The sequence below is a fragment of the Anguilla anguilla genome, chromosome 1 (genome assembly GCF_013347855.1).
Source record: "Anguilla anguilla isolate fAngAng1 chromosome 1, fAngAng1.pri, whole genome shotgun sequence".
NCBI classification, from domain to species: domain Eukaryota; kingdom Metazoa; phylum Chordata; class Actinopteri; order Anguilliformes; family Anguillidae; genus Anguilla; species Anguilla anguilla.
Genome location: NC_049201.1, coordinates 26,891,209 through 26,908,376, shown reverse-complemented (window position 1 = coordinate 26,908,376; position 17,168 = coordinate 26,891,209). Strand labels below are relative to the sequence as shown.

Below are 17,168 nucleotides of genomic sequence, written 5' to 3'. Positions count from 1 at the left end.
ATGGAAAATCATTGGGACAGTTGTGACGAATTGGTTGTTTTCCCCTGCACTAGTCAAATTTGTTTTTCAAATCAATCAATGATTATGAGGCCACATTCACAAACACTGTATATATTTCATGTTGCTGTTTAAACAGACATTTAACTATATTCAATTATATAATCAATTATATATATATCACGTGTGTGCAATAACTTCAATTCTGGAATCAAAGTGGCATAGCAGCTGCTCATAATTAGGGAGTAATTTATCTTGTAGGACAATCAGAGAGACTTCATTCTTTGAATAGCATTGGGTATCTCCCGCGGGTAGCTTACTTTGCAGAAAGTGGGACGACACCAAACGAGACAAGTAACCACGATGTATGAACGTGCCTCCTCAAAGCATTGAACTCAACATGCAAAAAAATATATAGGATTATTTATACTAGCGTCAGAGTGCAGTCGAGGACATTGCTAATTGAGCGTGGTTTGTAGCTTGTTACGAGTACGGAGAGCTTACGATCTTGCAAGCTGTCCATATTTTTTTTAATGAAAAAGAAAAAAAAGAACGTTTGATGCTGTACAATTATTACACCATTGCCGGTAGATTCTCCTGCTGCGGGACACGATTTCTCACGAGCAGGTTTACTAATCCAGTGGTCGAACAGCCTTTTTTTCTCCGGCAGCTGCGAGCACACATGCATGATATCTGCTCACTAGCTACCTCACTCAGTATCTGCTCCTCGGCCGCTTGAAATGAGGACCGCATGCGAAGCCTGTCCTGTGTAAAAGCGTACACCATTCCTGTTCTTTTTCTTGTCTACAGTACGCAAGAGGGACGAAAAATTAGAGGACGGAAGCCCCCGTTATTCGCGCCCGAAGACCATGGATCAGGAAACAAATTGCACCGTGTCCAAAAAAAACATCATAGCCAAGATTTTTAAAGTTCGTAAGAGGAGGGAAATGCTTTTCGTGCAGGTCTGTTTCATCTGCAGTGTCCTCTTCATGGCGTGGTGTATGTCGGCACTACTGACAAAAACAGGTGAGTAAGTGCTGGAACTGCTCGTGACTACTAACGTCTGAGAATTCTGCAGTGTAATTCCGTGCTGTGGCAGGCACTTGCTTTCCCTGGAATTAGAGTGGTTACTAAACTTGGAAATCCTACTGAATGGTGGAGATGTTTCTTTGGTTTATATTTTAATCTTATGGCAATCGTTACTTTAAAATGATGTATGTATTAATTTAGACCTTTATTTCAACCTGTCCTATGAAATTCCACGATATGCCATGATATCTTGAGCATAATTAATTATACTAACCAGCCGTATCGCTGCGCGAAGATTATGTATCTACTAATTTCAATACATGGGATGAGAGCTCCTAGATGTAAGCAAACAAAGGCAGATAACACACACATTCTGACCGATTGCATGCTGTGCGCTGACTCGTTTGTGTTTAGGGTAATCTTGGATACCTGCTTTGCGGAGATGGCCTTGACTCGTACGATATAGGTTAAAGCAGGGTGTATTTCCTCGTGTGTGTACGCGCGCGCTCACGTGCACTCGTTTGGCGTTCGCTCGTGAGTATGTCGCAGTGTGCGAGATAGAGGTGAATTATCTCACGAATTCGCGTGCATAACGGCAGCCCTTTTAACAGCCGCTTACTGAATCGCGACCGCCTCTACTGCGTCGTTTTTGTCCTTGATGTCATCAGTGTTGAAGGTTCGGTTTTTATCTGCGTTAGATCCACGAGAATACTATCCAGTTTCTACTGTTGGGCGAAGGAGAAAAGTAGCTCTGCAGCAGCTGTGGCTCGCGGGGACGCTGGTGCAACGCGTCTCGCGCAGGACATTATGCTGTGCCTACAACATTACTTGCTTATCCCAACTGTCACACACAAAATTCACCGCTGAAACAACAACAGTTGTGAGGTTGCCGTTATACACAGTGGTCGTACTGTTGAAAATTAATAACATTTTCAGGAGGCTGATTAGTCATGTGTGATCTTGTGCTGTGTCTACATAAATAGTGCTCATTGTACATTGAAAGGGTAAAATTATCTTTGAATGTTGATTATCTACGAATACAGTTCTGCAGGAGCAACACTAAACTTGCTAATTCACTATTGTCACGCATAACAAAAATATGCAGGCCAATTCAGGGTAGTTTACAAACTTAAATATTGTATTATTTGTTGTATATATTTGTTGCCCAGTGTAGAGTCAGAATAAATCCAATTACTGCATGTTGTAAGTACTGTTGTGAATGAATGGTTTGGCTTGTTATTGGAGTATTCTTGATCAAAAGTTTTCTTTTGCACCTTATTCCTCCTCAATGGCTGTGTCCTCTTGCCCCGCTGAACAGCAACATTTTCTCCTGGATTTTAAGGGTCTGTGAGTGACACACAGTCAGGAAGCTACACCAGGGCTTCCCAACCCTGTTCCTGGAGATCTACCATCCTGTAGGTTTTCATTCCAACCCAAGCAAAGTGCACCTCAGCTACAACAGCTAGAGATCTTGTTCAGCTGCTAATTAGTAGAAGTAGGTGTGCCAGGTAAGGGTCTCTGGATGTACATGTAACAATCTACATCTTAAGATCTGCTGTTATATTTTATGCATTGTGTATGCGTGCTTGCTACGTCAGATGTTCCGAAACTGAGGTCTGGGGTCTGGGAAGGACTCAAAGAGAGTCCTCTGCAAAGATTAAAAGGAAATATTTATATTGTCTGTACGAAATGGCTTCATGTCTCTTGCAAGTCCATGAAATAATGATATCACGTCTGAGACATGCTTCTCTGTGTACTTGTGTGTTAATCTGCCACTGCATTGCAGCGTATGGCGAGTTCAAGATAAAGGTGTGAAACATCAAGCATTTTTATTGAGGTCGGGATTCTCTGCCTATGGGTGATCATTTTCGGGGGCCTTGCATGGATGCTTCACAGCGAGTGCCAAAACAAAGGTACGGGTGATATATTCATGAGGCATGAGGGTAAGCAAAACCCATTGTTAGGATGTTAATTACAGGATTTTTTTCCATACTCATGCCTCATGAATCTCACCAGGGCTGGTTGTCTTTTCTTGTGCCCAACCACGCCATGGTATGCTAAATTGCTTTACGTTTGAATCAAACAGCTGTTTGTTGTATCATAAGGCTATTTTGGGAAAGGCTGTCTGTAGGTTGGACTTGTTCATTGAGATCGGGGCTTTATTTCACTAACTCGCTGTGCATAGTGCCTGAACTAGCTACTGTCTTAGAAACTAGGTGAAGTAGGAGATATTCTCCACCACAGGAAAGGAAACAACAGTCCTATACATATCTATGTTGTGTTCAGATTAAAGTGATTGTACTTAGTACAACCTGCCCATAGGTGGTGTGCTATTTGATTTTTGTAAAACCTGGAAAAGAGAAGTCTGTCACCCTTTGATAGTTCTGTTTACATTCCTTCACATCTGTGTGATGCTGCATAGGCATGATGATCTAGTCTGGAGATAACAATTTTTTTCTTCAGTTGACTGAGGGATCCAGGCGTGCAGTTCTCTTGAAAATGCATGGTTTGGTTTAGTCTTGGTTTGGTGGACATACAGTGAGTAGGTTGTGGCCTTCCCCGTTGATTAGCCTGGCAGCTAGCAGGTTACTGTAGGGTAGGCACTAGGCAAGTAGTCCATCAAATTTCAGATTTCAAACGTTTCCGTGGTGAATGATACATTATGAACTATAAAAAAATACTTAATACGGTGACCAAAATCACATGTGGTCTTCAACTTGACATACATTTACAATTGTCTTTGGATATACACTTGAAATACAGCACTTTAAATTTGTTCTAATGGAACAATTTTCCCCACTGGATTAGTCAGACAGGTACTGAAAGAGAGACAAAGCTGTCATCAAAGCACATATTTCTGAAAATTAAGCCCTGTGGAGCTGTCATTTAATTTAAAAAAAAAAAAACAAAACATTTGTTTAATTCTAAGCTAGGATGTAAATAGCACTCAGTGCATGGTAGTTTGAGCCATTCCAGGTCTTACCGTAAGCATGCTTGTACATTATGGAGAACCTAGCAGAATGTATGCAGAAATTGCTGTTCAGTGGAAGTGATATTTCCATCCCTGTGCCAGTGGTGCTGCTGATGTATGTATTGCACATGTGGTGCCTCTGCAACGTAAATGGAGTATAATATCCATACAACGTAAAACAAATTCTTAGGACCTTGTAGAAGTGATTATCCACTGGGTAGTACTGTCTACCACATGCTGTATAGAAAAAAAGTTTGGAAAACAAATTTTCAGAAAATTATTTTTTATAAAGTTTACTGACAACGTATAAATTTTGGGGGGAAAAAAGCCTTTCTACTGTAGCTCTATTAACAGACGTAGTTTTTAAATGGAGTAATACTTGTAGTCCCTTCAATTTACCTGGAAAGTTCTATGACAAACTAATTTTTTTTTCCTACTCATTGTCTTTTGCAAAGCATATATTATAACATAAAACATCAAAAATATCTTCCATGTGTAATGTAGAAAAATAAGCATTTCTGGATAAACAAGTGTGTGTGACCCCAAGTTGTTTCTTTAGCAGACACTGGACTTTTTAAAATATGAATTTCTTCCTTTTCCTTGATGTCAGCCTTCCCATTTTAGCTGGCCAGCTACTGAGTATCACTGGAAGACATCAAAACCGAAATGCCAATTAAAGGAAATCTGTGCTTTTAGACAGGATAAATTCCAAATATTGATCCTCCTGCCTGTAAAAAGCCTATACATTAAGCGGTTATATTAGGCTACATTGTATAGGCCAGAAGTGAAAATTTGAAACCATATACAAATGTATAAACTCTTAATGGCAGGTGGCTAAGTGTCTGGATTTAATACGGTCAATAGGCCTGCCATCAGGTGTACAACAATCAGACAGTTAGCATATGACACATCAGATTTTGAATTCAAACTGGTAAAAATATCAAGGGTGTCTTTTTTTTTTTTTTCAATGAACAGCTTGTGGATTCTGTTTAGATATTAAATTCAGATTATACGTTACTTATTAGCACGTGATGAATTACTGGCAAATATTTTAATTGCGTGTGTGGTATCTTGAGCCTCTGGATTACCAAATCAACTATTCACAGCAGCACAGAATCTTCAGATATAACAACATGTTGCAGCCGAGCAAATGTTTTTAAATCTTTTTATAGGCTGTAGAAAGTTGCGGAAATATTGTTCTCCTGGTTTTTTTCCTTCTTTTTTTCCGAGGGAGAGGGTGACACTTTAAAAAAATTTCCTGATTTAAAAAGAAAAAACTAAAAGTGATCGAGACCTATACAATGTAGCTGAAAAGCTTTGTTTTGAGAAAGTTGTTTTGAGAAAGAATGTTGCTGAATTTTGTATTCACTGCAGACTTGCATGACTTTATTGCAACGGTGTAAAAAGTTGCTGTGACCTTTTGTGCTTAAAAATTTTTTTTGTGTTTAAGAAATGCTGCTCATTGCAGGCTACCCTGACCTTCAGATGCTCCCTGTGGGTTCGCATTACAGGAAAATACTTGCTTCCCACCTGCCTTATACAGACATTTTAAAGAGGTGCCAGTGGCGTCACTTCAGAGCAGACACAGGTTGCCTTCACACAACTCAGAAAAAGTTATGTTTTGGTAGAGTGACTTAATTGCTTGTTTTCCTTAAGGGTCTTTGCAAATTGGTAGTTAACAGGATTGGCTGAGATCACTTTGCACTGTTTTTGTTTTTGTTTTTTTCCTTTTTGCTGCTCTGTGCCAAATATGGGCCGTAATATGTTGTTTGATAATGGCATTGGTTGCGATGATATTTAACTAACTTTTCTGTATGTGTGCGTGCTTGTGTGCCGGCATGCATGTGTGTTTGTGTTGCCCTTTATCACTTCTGCAAATCCGTTAACCTCTTCAGTCTCAGCAAAGGGCCGATTCAGGGAGATCTGATGGATTGTAGATAAAGTTGATAAGTTATTTTTTTACCTTCTGTCTACTTCGCGGGATTTAAGCGATTATGTGGAATAAGAGATCTTTGGTTGTTGAAGACCAGGCATTACATAGTTCTGGATTCTGTCAAGAAATTAAGAGCCTTTACAGGCTCATTGACCAGTTCTGATCATTAAGCACCGTCTTTGCTTCTTACTGTATGTTTACAAAACCACGTCTTCAGATGTTATACTACCTGAAATCATTACTTCTCCAAATAGACTCACCAGGTGAATGTTTCAGTTTCACTACTGTAAATGGGATGTGATAATGTTTTTTTTATTTTTTGTGGAAAAACTACAGTACTTCCATTTGACTTGATCCCCTTTGTCATTTAAACACTCAGCAAGCACAATGACTAAAACATCTTTAAATATGCATCTCAAAAGTTAATTAATCATATTAAAATAACCGGAGGTGTAAGGGATTATGCGAGGATATCACACAGAGAAGAACAATATTACTTCTGTAGAGCGAGCGTGAGTGTGAAAGGAATCGGCGGTAATCAGTGATAGCCCTGTTGTCATTTAGCGCACATGCTCTGAATAATGATGGCCACGTCGTTCATTTACAACGGCGTGCACGCGCTCTGAATGCATAACCGGAGAGTTCCCTTCCAGGAGCTCCTACGGTATCAGTTTTACGGAGGGACGAGGTGGCTCTCAGGAGTCAAAGCGGACCGAGCGGCCTCGCTGTCAGCCGAGCTCAAGATCTCACCACATCACGTTTCCTTCTGAAATATTTCACTGATACGACATTTTCACGTTGAATGGAGGTCTGTGGGTGGATGGAAAAAGTGTAGCTTTTTAAATAATTTGTTAACGTTTTGACAGCCTTTCTGGAGGGAATGCTTGAAATGGAAAAACATTTAAATAAATAAAAAAACCCCCATTAAAATCATCATCCCATCTTGCCGACCCCTAAGGGACAAATGTAATTATTACACTGGTTCATGTCCTAGGTTGGCTGAGTTGCTATTCAATCAAATTTTTGGGCAGAATCCGTCTTGCCATTCCTCTGCAGTGCGAGAGCAGACTTGTGGCCTGTTCCCATTGGACGGGCTTTCGATCCAGGAAGCGGCTGTGAAGACCAATGTGGTGCAATTACACAGTTGGTTGGGTTTCCCGCACAGTGCTGTCTTTCCCTGCCGCTAATCACCTGCCGGTAGTGAATTTCACCGAGCCGCCCGCTGCCCTGTCCTGTTAGCGCACTGTGAGCTGGGCTGTCTGGGCACCGCTGCGGCCATGACACAACCATTGTGCCGTCGGGCATTAAAAGCCTGGGTGGAGTTTGCTTAAACCAATCTACTGTTGTCGCGTTCTGTAAATGTTGCGTAAACTGGTATGTGCTTTGGTGTAGCCGTCCGACTCAAGCGAGTTGAGTTTGTAGGATCTGCATGTTGTTTGTGATGTAGGCTAAATCATGCACTTAATTGTAAAGAGGAGCAAAAAATCTAAAGCCAGCCCGGTCCCTCCTGCATTGAATGCATCATGATGTGGAATATGAACTGTGCATTTAGGGGCCTATTCCAACTGCAGAGAGCTTAATTCCTAAAATGTGCAGTTTAAGCGGATTTAGTGGATGCTTAAATGTGCATAAGTGAAATGATGTGCATGGGACAAAGTTTAAGGGCGTGTCCCATATTCAGCAGAGATGAGCATATTCAGATTTATAAAATGTTTTTTTTTAATTTCACTTAGAGTCTGTGTGTGTGTGTGTGTGTGTGTGTGAGTGAGATACTACTATGCAAAAGTCAGAGACCACCCTTTCATTTATTCAATTTCCAGGCAAATTGCCTATATAGTACTGTTCTTTTTTCAGTGTCCGACAATAATACAGAAAACATTTAACAGAAAATAACAGGAAAGCTTTTCATTCTTTCAATCAACAAAAGAGTTATAGCTGTGTCCTCCCAACAAAAGTTGTTGCCTAAAGTGCCAATGATGTTATGTTGGAACCCTTTGCCTTTGGTTGTGACTCTAACATTCAAACAAACCGCTACCCAAACACACCTTATCTGCCTTGCAGATTTCTTTGCCACGTGCATCTAAAAGGCCTAAAGGAGATATTTCTGATGAGATTAGATATAATTGAATTGCACAAGGGAGGGGGGGTAGTCAAAATTAAATAAAATGAATGATTAATTAAAAGATAATTAAAATATTTGTTTAAAAGAACCAGTCATTCACAAATAAACCACCACTACTGAGAAGACCATGAGATATGGATAATGTGTGTGTCATGTGCCTTTTGGGTGACTGCACATGCTCTGCTGAAAGGGCATTGTCGTTGTGAAAGACAACCATCTCAGCAAGACGGAAATGCTTTAACATGGGGTGAATATGACCATGTGACCGGTATCATCATGAGTACACCCAAACTAGAAGATGTTTCATTGGTTTAAGGGTTGTAAAGGTAGTACATTGTTTTTGGGTAGTAATATCTGCTCTTTGATGTATAACGCAACTGGATAAGCTTGCTAATGTAAAAAACCCAAATCCTGTTTCTCTTGCTGGTCCCTCTATGTAAAATCCTGAGTAGCACATGTGTACCTCTAGCAACACCATAGCTACTCACATAAGAGCCTTTCACTGTTATAGTTTTACTGAACTTATGTCAAGTCAGATGAACACATTGTGATCATGATATTAAAAAGCTTATACAAGATTTTTAATATCAAAAAAACATCTTTCAAATGGTCTTTTCTTTGTGGAAATGATATGGTTTTTAGTTTTGTTTTATATGAAAAATATTTACGGAGTATGAACCCCAGCCAGTGTTTAGAAAAGCTGTTTTTTTTCTGATTTAGCTAGCCTACATCCTTCTGCTTTGTGACCTCTCGAGCAATGTTGATAATCATCCTTTTACTGTTATACAGTGTTACCTTTTGTTATATAACATTGGAAAGTGACATTTCATGAAACCAATGGGTTGGGCTTCCCTGAGCTGTCTGTCTTTTTCTTGCTTGCTCTCCATGACAAAAGGCAAAAACATCGGTTTAATTCAATGAGTGGCATTTTGTAGCTCCACCCATGTTTGGATTGGTTCCATGTGGTCTCATTCTCCCATTCCTAATATTGAATCCTCTGTGGCCTGGGCAGGTGGCTCACAGTTGTGATTTGGGATTTCATAATGAGTTCTACTACTTCTCTTGGTTTGCAGGACATGGACTGACCATGGACGTGGGGCCTGATGCTCAGGCACAATGGGGACGGAGACTAATGGCGACAGCAGGGGACAACGAGACGGAAGAGGAGAGAAACTGCACAAAGCCAGGTATGTGGCAGGCTGGAAGTGGAGGGGTCGGTTGGTCGGTTTTACGAGGCTTTACACCAGTGGTCTCCAACCCTGGTCCTGGAGAGCTACAGGGTCTGCTGGTTTTTATAGTGACTCCTCACTTCATGAATCAATTAGAGCAGTTGATTACACGGTTAACTCAACTCACCTGGTGTCTTGGGTCTCAATTGGGTGCTGATTTTAAGGTGAAAACAAAAACCAGCAGACCCTGTAGCTCTCCAGGACCAGGGTTGGTTGCTTTACACATTTCGTATAACAATATCATGGTAATTATGCTGATGATTATTGTTATTTTTAACATTGTTATTGTCTGAATTGTGTTATTATAATTATGATATATATTCAAGCATGCAACAGCATGAAATTTAGAATACGTTTTAGTTAAGTCATGAACAGCCATCTTATTCATTAGCAGCAAAAAGAATGGAAATTCTTTAAAAAAAAGTCAAGTGATACAGTCTGAATGCTGTGCCAGTGCTTGGACAAGTGGCTAAACTTTGTGTTCTCTAAACAACTTCACTTTGGCATAAAGATATGGTGTATGTGTGGTGTTTACATAAGCATGTATAGGGTTTACGTAAGTGCTTTCTATTTATGTGCGTCACTTGGAAACAAACAAAAAATATTTTGCTTAAATAAGCTTAATGAAGAGTAATTAGTTGTTTAGTGGGGCCTAGAAATAGTAATTGAACTAATTATGCTTCCTTGAGACAGCTGCGGCAGACTTGTTGAAGTGGTGAACATTTAAGAAAAATAAACAACTCGTACATCTTTCTGAGTACAGACACATTGGCGTGTGTGCGTCTTTGTGTTCGCTACGATTTTGATTTGAAAAATAGCATCATACTGTAGTTTTTCTGACAGAACAGACATTTACAAATTTGTTTTTTATTTTCACTGGTGTAGTCAGTGATGTTCCAAATGGTGATTGTAGGGAGAGATATTGGCAAATGCTTTGTGGGGATTGTATACCATCGCTATTTTCCCAAATGTGCGAGGTGCAACTGACTGCACACATGTTCAGCTGACACCCCACCAGCAAATGAGGTTGTGTACAGAAACAGAAAGCACACACATTCTATCAATGTCCAGGTTGTGTGTGCCTTCCACAATGTCATCACAATGTGGTTGCAAATACACAAGTGAGTCCTTCATCTTTAGGAACAGTCACCTGTTTGAGAAGTTCAGACAGTGATGAAGATGGTTGACTATTGGGTGTGGAATTAAACATGAAATATTAAAACTGTTTTCTGAAGTGGTTACCTGTGAGACATGTTAACATTCTCCCTGCACATTTGAAGCTGACAGTGGCCATCTGTTGCTGACACCTGTCCAAAATCCAACTTCATTAGAGATGGAGTGGTACAAGGATGCGCACATCTTTGCCAGAAATATGGTGGACTGCACATTTGGCATCCTTAAGAGCTCATTTCATTGCCTGGACCGTACTGGTGGAGCTCACAGCCCAGAGGAAGTGGCGCTGGTGTGGTCTGCTGCATGCTCCAGAATACTGCGGTGCGCAATGGAAGGGCAGAGAAACTGTTTGAAGTGGAGTGAGAGGAGAAGAGCGGGGCTCCTAAGCCCATGTGTATGGGAGATGGTAGACCGAAGCGTGCAGAAGTGACTTGCAGTTGTTTCTTGTGAGCATTGTTTGAGTTTTTCACCCTAGTTTTTCCCTTTGCAAAATAAGTCCGAGGGATGGTTTACCAAAATAGCATTATGCAATAATACATTACATAAAATTTATTTGACAGATGCTTTTATCCAAAGCGACTTACAATAAGTGCATGCCGAAGGTCATTGGAACTACTACGAAACACAAGTCCGATAAGGTACAATACTCGGCATGTATCAGTTATCCATAGTCATGACCACATTAAGTCCAGTTCACACAGTAAGCATAGGCTAGGTCAGAAAGGTATGGTAAGTCAAACTAAGAGGCATGACAACAAGCTGCAACATCAAGATAATTCAAGTGCAATATACTGTAAGCGCTGGATGGAGGTACAAGTGTAACATGAAAGTGCTACAGTAACACATTTAGAAGGATACAAATCATAACAGCGACCCTAGATTGGGAGTGCCCTGCAGAGTACTGATAGTTAGTCCGCGTGCAGTCTTAAGAGATGCGTCGTCAGACCACAGCAGAAGATGGGCAATGACTGAGTGGTTCGTAGAGGAGCAGGGAGTTTGTTCCATCACTTGGGAGCTAGGGTGGAGAAGCGAGAACCACTCACCCGGATGGCAGGGAGTGCAAGTCACCCTGCTGGCAGAATGGAGTGGTCAAGCTGGCGTGTAGGATTGAATCATGTCCTGGAGGTAGGCAGGAGCTGTCCTGTTGGCTGCAGTGCAGACCAGGGTCAGGACATTGAACCTGATCTGGCGGTGACCGGTGGCCAGTGGAGTGACCTCAGCAGGGGGGTGACGTGTGAGAACTTAGGAAGGTTGAAGACAAGTCAGGCAGCAGCATTCTGAATCATCTGTAGTGGCTGTATGGCACAGACTGGCAGGCTTGCAAGTAGGGAGTTGCGGTAATAATAGTCCATGGGCAGTAGTTTCCATAAACTAGCCTTTCTCCCACTGCTGCTACGCTGCAGCTAATAATGGCTTCAGGGTCCAATTTCACTATTGGCTGCAACATAGCAGGGGGGGCAGAAGGGCCGGTTTGTGGAAGCTACAACCCATTGACAATTATTACAGAATTATGCGATTTGGGTGAACTATCCTTTTAATGAATGATCTACTGTATGCCATCTTTTCTTTGGTCTGTCGCAAGTCTAATGTCTTGCCAACATTTTTTTTTAAGTCAATTATAGATCTTTTCATTTTGCTGACAGTATTTGCTTTAGCTGTTTTTCTTTATGCTGGAACAACATGTATCTTAAATACCGGCAGTGCATTTAAATAAACTCCCTGAGGCTGTGCTCATTTGCATAACCAGTCTTAGTTAAATACTCTGCTAAATTGAAAACATGCAGCGATGCAGAATTTTGAGGGCCTGACTGTAATTGCGGCCTGCTTTGTAAATATGTCCCTAAGTTTTATTTTACAGGTGAAATTACTGCCTGTTCATCTTGGGGGCAAATAATGTGATATGTTGAACATGTGTTTTTTTGCACCTACCTAGAAAATTCAACATATAATAATACTATGACAAGACAACTGCTACAACTGTGGCTACTACATGTTAGAGAAGTGAGGATTAAATAAAAAATGTTTATTTTCCTGAATCCAGCGGTTCCAACTGTCAGTGCCCTTGTTAAAATCTTCAGCACTCTGACTGCTGAACACAAATTTAATAATTCTTACTGAAAATGAGAATTATCAATTAAATCGCCAACTTTATTGATAGGTGAGTCTAACAGTAGCCTGGTGGAATCAACCAGCAAGTCAAAACAGACTGAAGTTAAATCATTTTATTACGTGAGAAACAGTCAATTGAAATAATTAATTCATTATTGAATATAGGCTCCCTGCTTAGCATTTACTAAACAGAAGACCTTAAATGAGATGTTGATTTGAAATAACCCAAAAAGGGGGCGGGCGGGTGGACATCAGGCTAATTTACAACAAGGACTAGCCTATCTAAAATCTGACAATTTGCTTGTTAATTAACATGATCTTATGTTGTTGAAAGCAGGGCTAAGCACTGAGATATCAAAAGATTCATGGTTTTGGCCTCTTTCTAATGTGACCATATGAATATGTTAGGACGTAATTCCCCTCAGCTATTGTATACCTCTACAAGATGGAAATTTTCTACTGTGATGGCTGTCTAGGCGGTGGTGTAATTTCTACCTTTTGGGAAAAGTATTATCCTTGTGTCAACGGCAGTTGTATACTGACCTCGGCATGGCATGGAGCTGGGACTGCCTCCATAAATGTGCATTCCAAACTGGCAGACCACACCGACCATTTAATAATGTTGTATATCCAGTGCATAACTTAAGCACTGGATATGCAACATTCTAACACTTTCATTAATAATAATATTAATATTAATAACATCAACAACAATAATACATAGTAGTGCCCGCCATTCTCTATCAGCGTGGGTCATGATGTTTTTCAGGCCATTGTGTGTCCAACCCCAGCCCCACCCCTCCAGCAGCAGAGATGGCTCATGCCCAGACCAGGGTTTCTGCCAGTCACTGATAAGAGGCATCTTCCTCGATGCGGGTTGATGTGCACCATGACTGTAATGTACACTGGGACTTCCTCACAATCTTTTAATGGTGTGTCACAGTTATTCCTATGCCAAGTGAACAATTCGGGGGAGTGAAGGATTAGGGTTATGCATTTCAAATATCCGGGTCCATTTACACAAAATACACCCTTACTGTCAATTTTAAATTTCGATTTTTTCCGTTGTTTGAAAATACTTAAGTTAGCACTGCATGTGCAGCATTCAGCAGCCCAGCATTTTCTCTACTCAAAGCCAGTCAGATTGTTGTTGCATAGTATTTCAGTGAGTTTGTTTCTCTCGAATGCAACATCTCAGTAGTTGAATAATTTTAATTGAGGCAACTTTAGGCAGGATACTGAAACCGAAGCAGCAATCAGTATTTACAGAGAACCCAATCTAGTATGTATTCTCCAGTCATACCAAGGACTGTACATATCTAAAAAAATTAGATGTGCCTGCTTTTAAAGAATTTAAAAACAATTATTCAGCTATCATTAACCTTTAAGATGTGATGCACAAGAACCAATGGTTAAAAAAAGTTACAAAAAATATATATTTCATTTTAAAAAGTGGAAGAGTTGTACAGTCCGTAAGTATTTGGACAGTGGCCCAAATATTTTGTCCACAAAATTATTAGTCTTGTAACACAATAACTTAACCAACTGGAATGTGGGGAGACATTAGACAAAGAGAACTCCCATTGTGACTACATTTTCTTGTGGGGGAAAATATTTTTGACTTATTTTGACCGTATTGTTACCATTGACTTGCATTGAAACGAGTGGTATACTGGAGCCAACCGCACTGGCACTAGTGGGCAACGTCTCTCAACAAGACCAGGAAGTGAGCTTCAAAAAACCAAGCCTAGTTTTGGCTGCTTGGTGTTAATCTATACCAAAGTGATGGAAAAAGGAAAGTACGGAGAATGAAAGGAACAGCTCATGCTCCAAAGCACCCACCTCATCTGTAAATCATGGTGGTGTGGGGATGTATGGCTGCCACTGCAACTGGCTCACTTGTCTTCATTGATGACATGACTGCTAATGGCAGCAGCAGCAAGATGAATTCTGTGGACAGTGACATCTTATCTGTTCAAATCCTGCCAAATGCCTTAAAACTCACTGGCTGGAAAACAAGTTTATGATGACACGAGTACAAGTACATAGATTGTTTCATGTCCTGAACCCACACAGGTGTAATTTGTTATGGGTTGGGAACGTGAAGTCTGTTTTGGGCATGCTCTGCTATTCAGCTGTTCGCAATTTAGTGAGAGGCTGGTAGTGTAGCAATGCTCAGTGGTGCCAGCTTTGGCACTGGCAAGTTTAGATTATTTCTTAAAATGATGTCAATGTCAAAAATGCCATTTGATTTAAAACTGCAAGACTCATTCTACATCAGAAATAGATGTCCTTGCATTTGCTTAGTGAGTCTAGCTCTGTACAGCACTGCCAGTTCAAAGCTTTGTATTTTTAATGCTGACTGCTTTTACTTTAGCTTGTCTGGCAGACATATTACATCACTTTGGATTGAGATTTTGAAGCCTGAAAAATTGTGTGATTTGAAAAGCTTGAAAGTTAAAATTGTCTGCTGAATGTTTTCCCGATAAACAATGATGTATGGTGAATGCACCGGGCCTGAAGGCCAGCAGATCATCAACGGATAGCGGATGTACTCAGTTCCTTTTCTCATTTGTAGTTCTTCAGGTTCTCTTGTCAAGTTAAATGATGGTTCGCCCCAAAATGAACCCTTAAAATTCCCCGTTATGAATGTTCATATGACAAGTGGCTCTGGTTGCAGCTTCCAGACTGCCTTCTACAGGGCCGTGCAATGAAATATGTATTTTGGAAAGCAGCGAGTATCACACTCCATTAAAGACAGTTTTCTTTCCGTAAGCTTCTTCCACTGCATGTTCCTCCACCAGGATGTGTGCATTAATATTCTCTGCACACTCAAATGAGAGAAGTCAGGTGACGCAGGGAAAGCAGCGATGCCCTGTGTCTACCTTACCTACCCTGGCTCCACATCCCTGGTTTGTCTCTCTTTCCCCATTTGCTTTTTGCCTTTGTCTCTCCCCACTCCTCTCAGGCTACTTGTACTGGTGGACTGGCCTCAGTCTACCAATGTCCCATATTTGTGAACTGATGTGGAGAAGAACTCGTCCATTGAGACAGATGAAATAACAGGCCAGTTCTTGAAATTCAACTTAAACTGCACACTGGCTATTAAAAGTCTCCGAGTATAGTTTTCTGGTTAGTTTAAAACTGTACAGTACGTAGTTTCCACTCTGTTAGTTTTGGGCTGTGACAAGTCACATGATGGTGGGTTACTCATGTAACTGTACTTGTTTGGCAGAGGAATGGACTGCCAGGGGGTTTGGGGTCTCTTATGTCGAATGACAAAATTCCATTTTTGTTGCAGGCCCCCAGGCATGCCCTTTATCCTGGCATGAACCTTATTTTGGGGGTGAAGACCGCTGCTTTCTATGTTGGATGTCTTTGGGGGGGGGGGGGGGGGCAGAGCAACGAGGCTGCCCAGTAGTCTGTTCAATTTTCAGGTCGACCGCGGTTACATGAGTAACCCATCGTTCCCTTTCATTTCAGCATGGGCTAGCACAGGGTTGGGGATGTGTACCTGAGCCGTCATGCGGAAACCCCTTCGGGACACAGCCCTAACGGCAACGTTACTGTGACAAGGGTGTACAGCACTGAGTAAATATTCTGTGCTCTCTGTGGCCCAAGGTGGTAAAAACAAAACCCCCACTGTGTTGTCTGTTTGAACGCAGCAATTCTTGTAAGCAATCATCAAGCAATAACATGCGGCTGGGAGGATATTAAGAGAAATCCTGCCGCCGGGCTGCACAGAAGCAGTGTCTGAGCCACGGGATTTGCAACTTCAAGAGAACCGGTCCTAACAAACACATGCCGACGTCCGTGCAGCCGCTGCACAAATCTCCTGGCACCGGGTCGGCGAGAGGGAGCTTTGCACAGCCCTCTCTCCTCTGCACCAGCCGCGGTCGTGAACTTGGCAGAACCCCAGCGGGAGGCGGGAACTCTCACCGGACGACCGATTTCTCTGCCGCAGTCTCCAGCACGCGAGGGAGAGGATGGCATTGTGGGGGGTGGGGGGGGGCACGGCCTCCTCAAGAGCGGCCCCCTGCTGTGCCGAAAGCGGCTCGGGCCGGTACCAGCATGGCGAGTTTCACGCGAATGTAACCCGGACGGTGCGGACACGCCTGTCGCCCGTGCAGACGAGTCGGCGAGTTTGGAACGAGAAACTCCAGGTTTGAGCGTTCTTTCCTGCGGCTCTTTTGGGGTGGAGCAGCGTGTGCTGCACGTTGCCCTCGTTTCCTGAAGCCTGGGTCATTAATCACTTGAGAGGTGAATCGGAGGCTGGCCCTGACGGCAGGGGGCTGTCGGAGATGGGGAGTAACTGGCACCAGAGAGATGTTCTTCCAGCCAGCACTGCAGCTAGTACGCTGAAGCTAGCATGGACATTGCATTAAATTTATCATCTGTGAGGCCATCCTTTGCATACTGGGGGGCCCAAGACACAATGCCTCAACCCCATCTCCCCCCCCCCCCCCCCCCCCCCCTCCCCCACCTCCCATGAAGGTGATTATCCCCTGAATGAAGCTTGGATGGTGCATGCTAGTGCGTTCCTTTATTCATTAGTGCTAGATGGTGCATTCTTTTTTCTTTGGCCATGGAAACACCAGCCAAAGA

The 17,168-nt window shown here is 41.9% G+C and overlaps 1 protein-coding gene across 2 annotated transcripts in view; it reads left to right on the top strand.

Moving 5' to 3' along the window:
• The first annotated feature begins 254 nt into the window (after positions 1-254).
• The window catches only part of slc24a4a (solute carrier family 24 member 4a), a 42,023-nt gene continuing 25,109 nt past the window's right edge, over positions 255-17,168 (top strand). Inside the window, exons 1-3 of one of the 2 annotated variants that reach the window (XM_035381276.1) lie at positions 255-362; positions 808-1,023; positions 9,126-9,239. In XM_035381276.1, coding sequence (XP_035237167.1) covers positions 867-1,023; positions 9,126-9,239 — 271 coding nt within the window. In that variant the 5' untranslated portion in view covers positions 255-362; positions 808-866. The remainder of the gene's footprint in view (positions 363-807; positions 1,024-9,125; positions 9,240-17,168) is intronic. The other variant, XM_035381287.1, reaches the window with a different exon arrangement.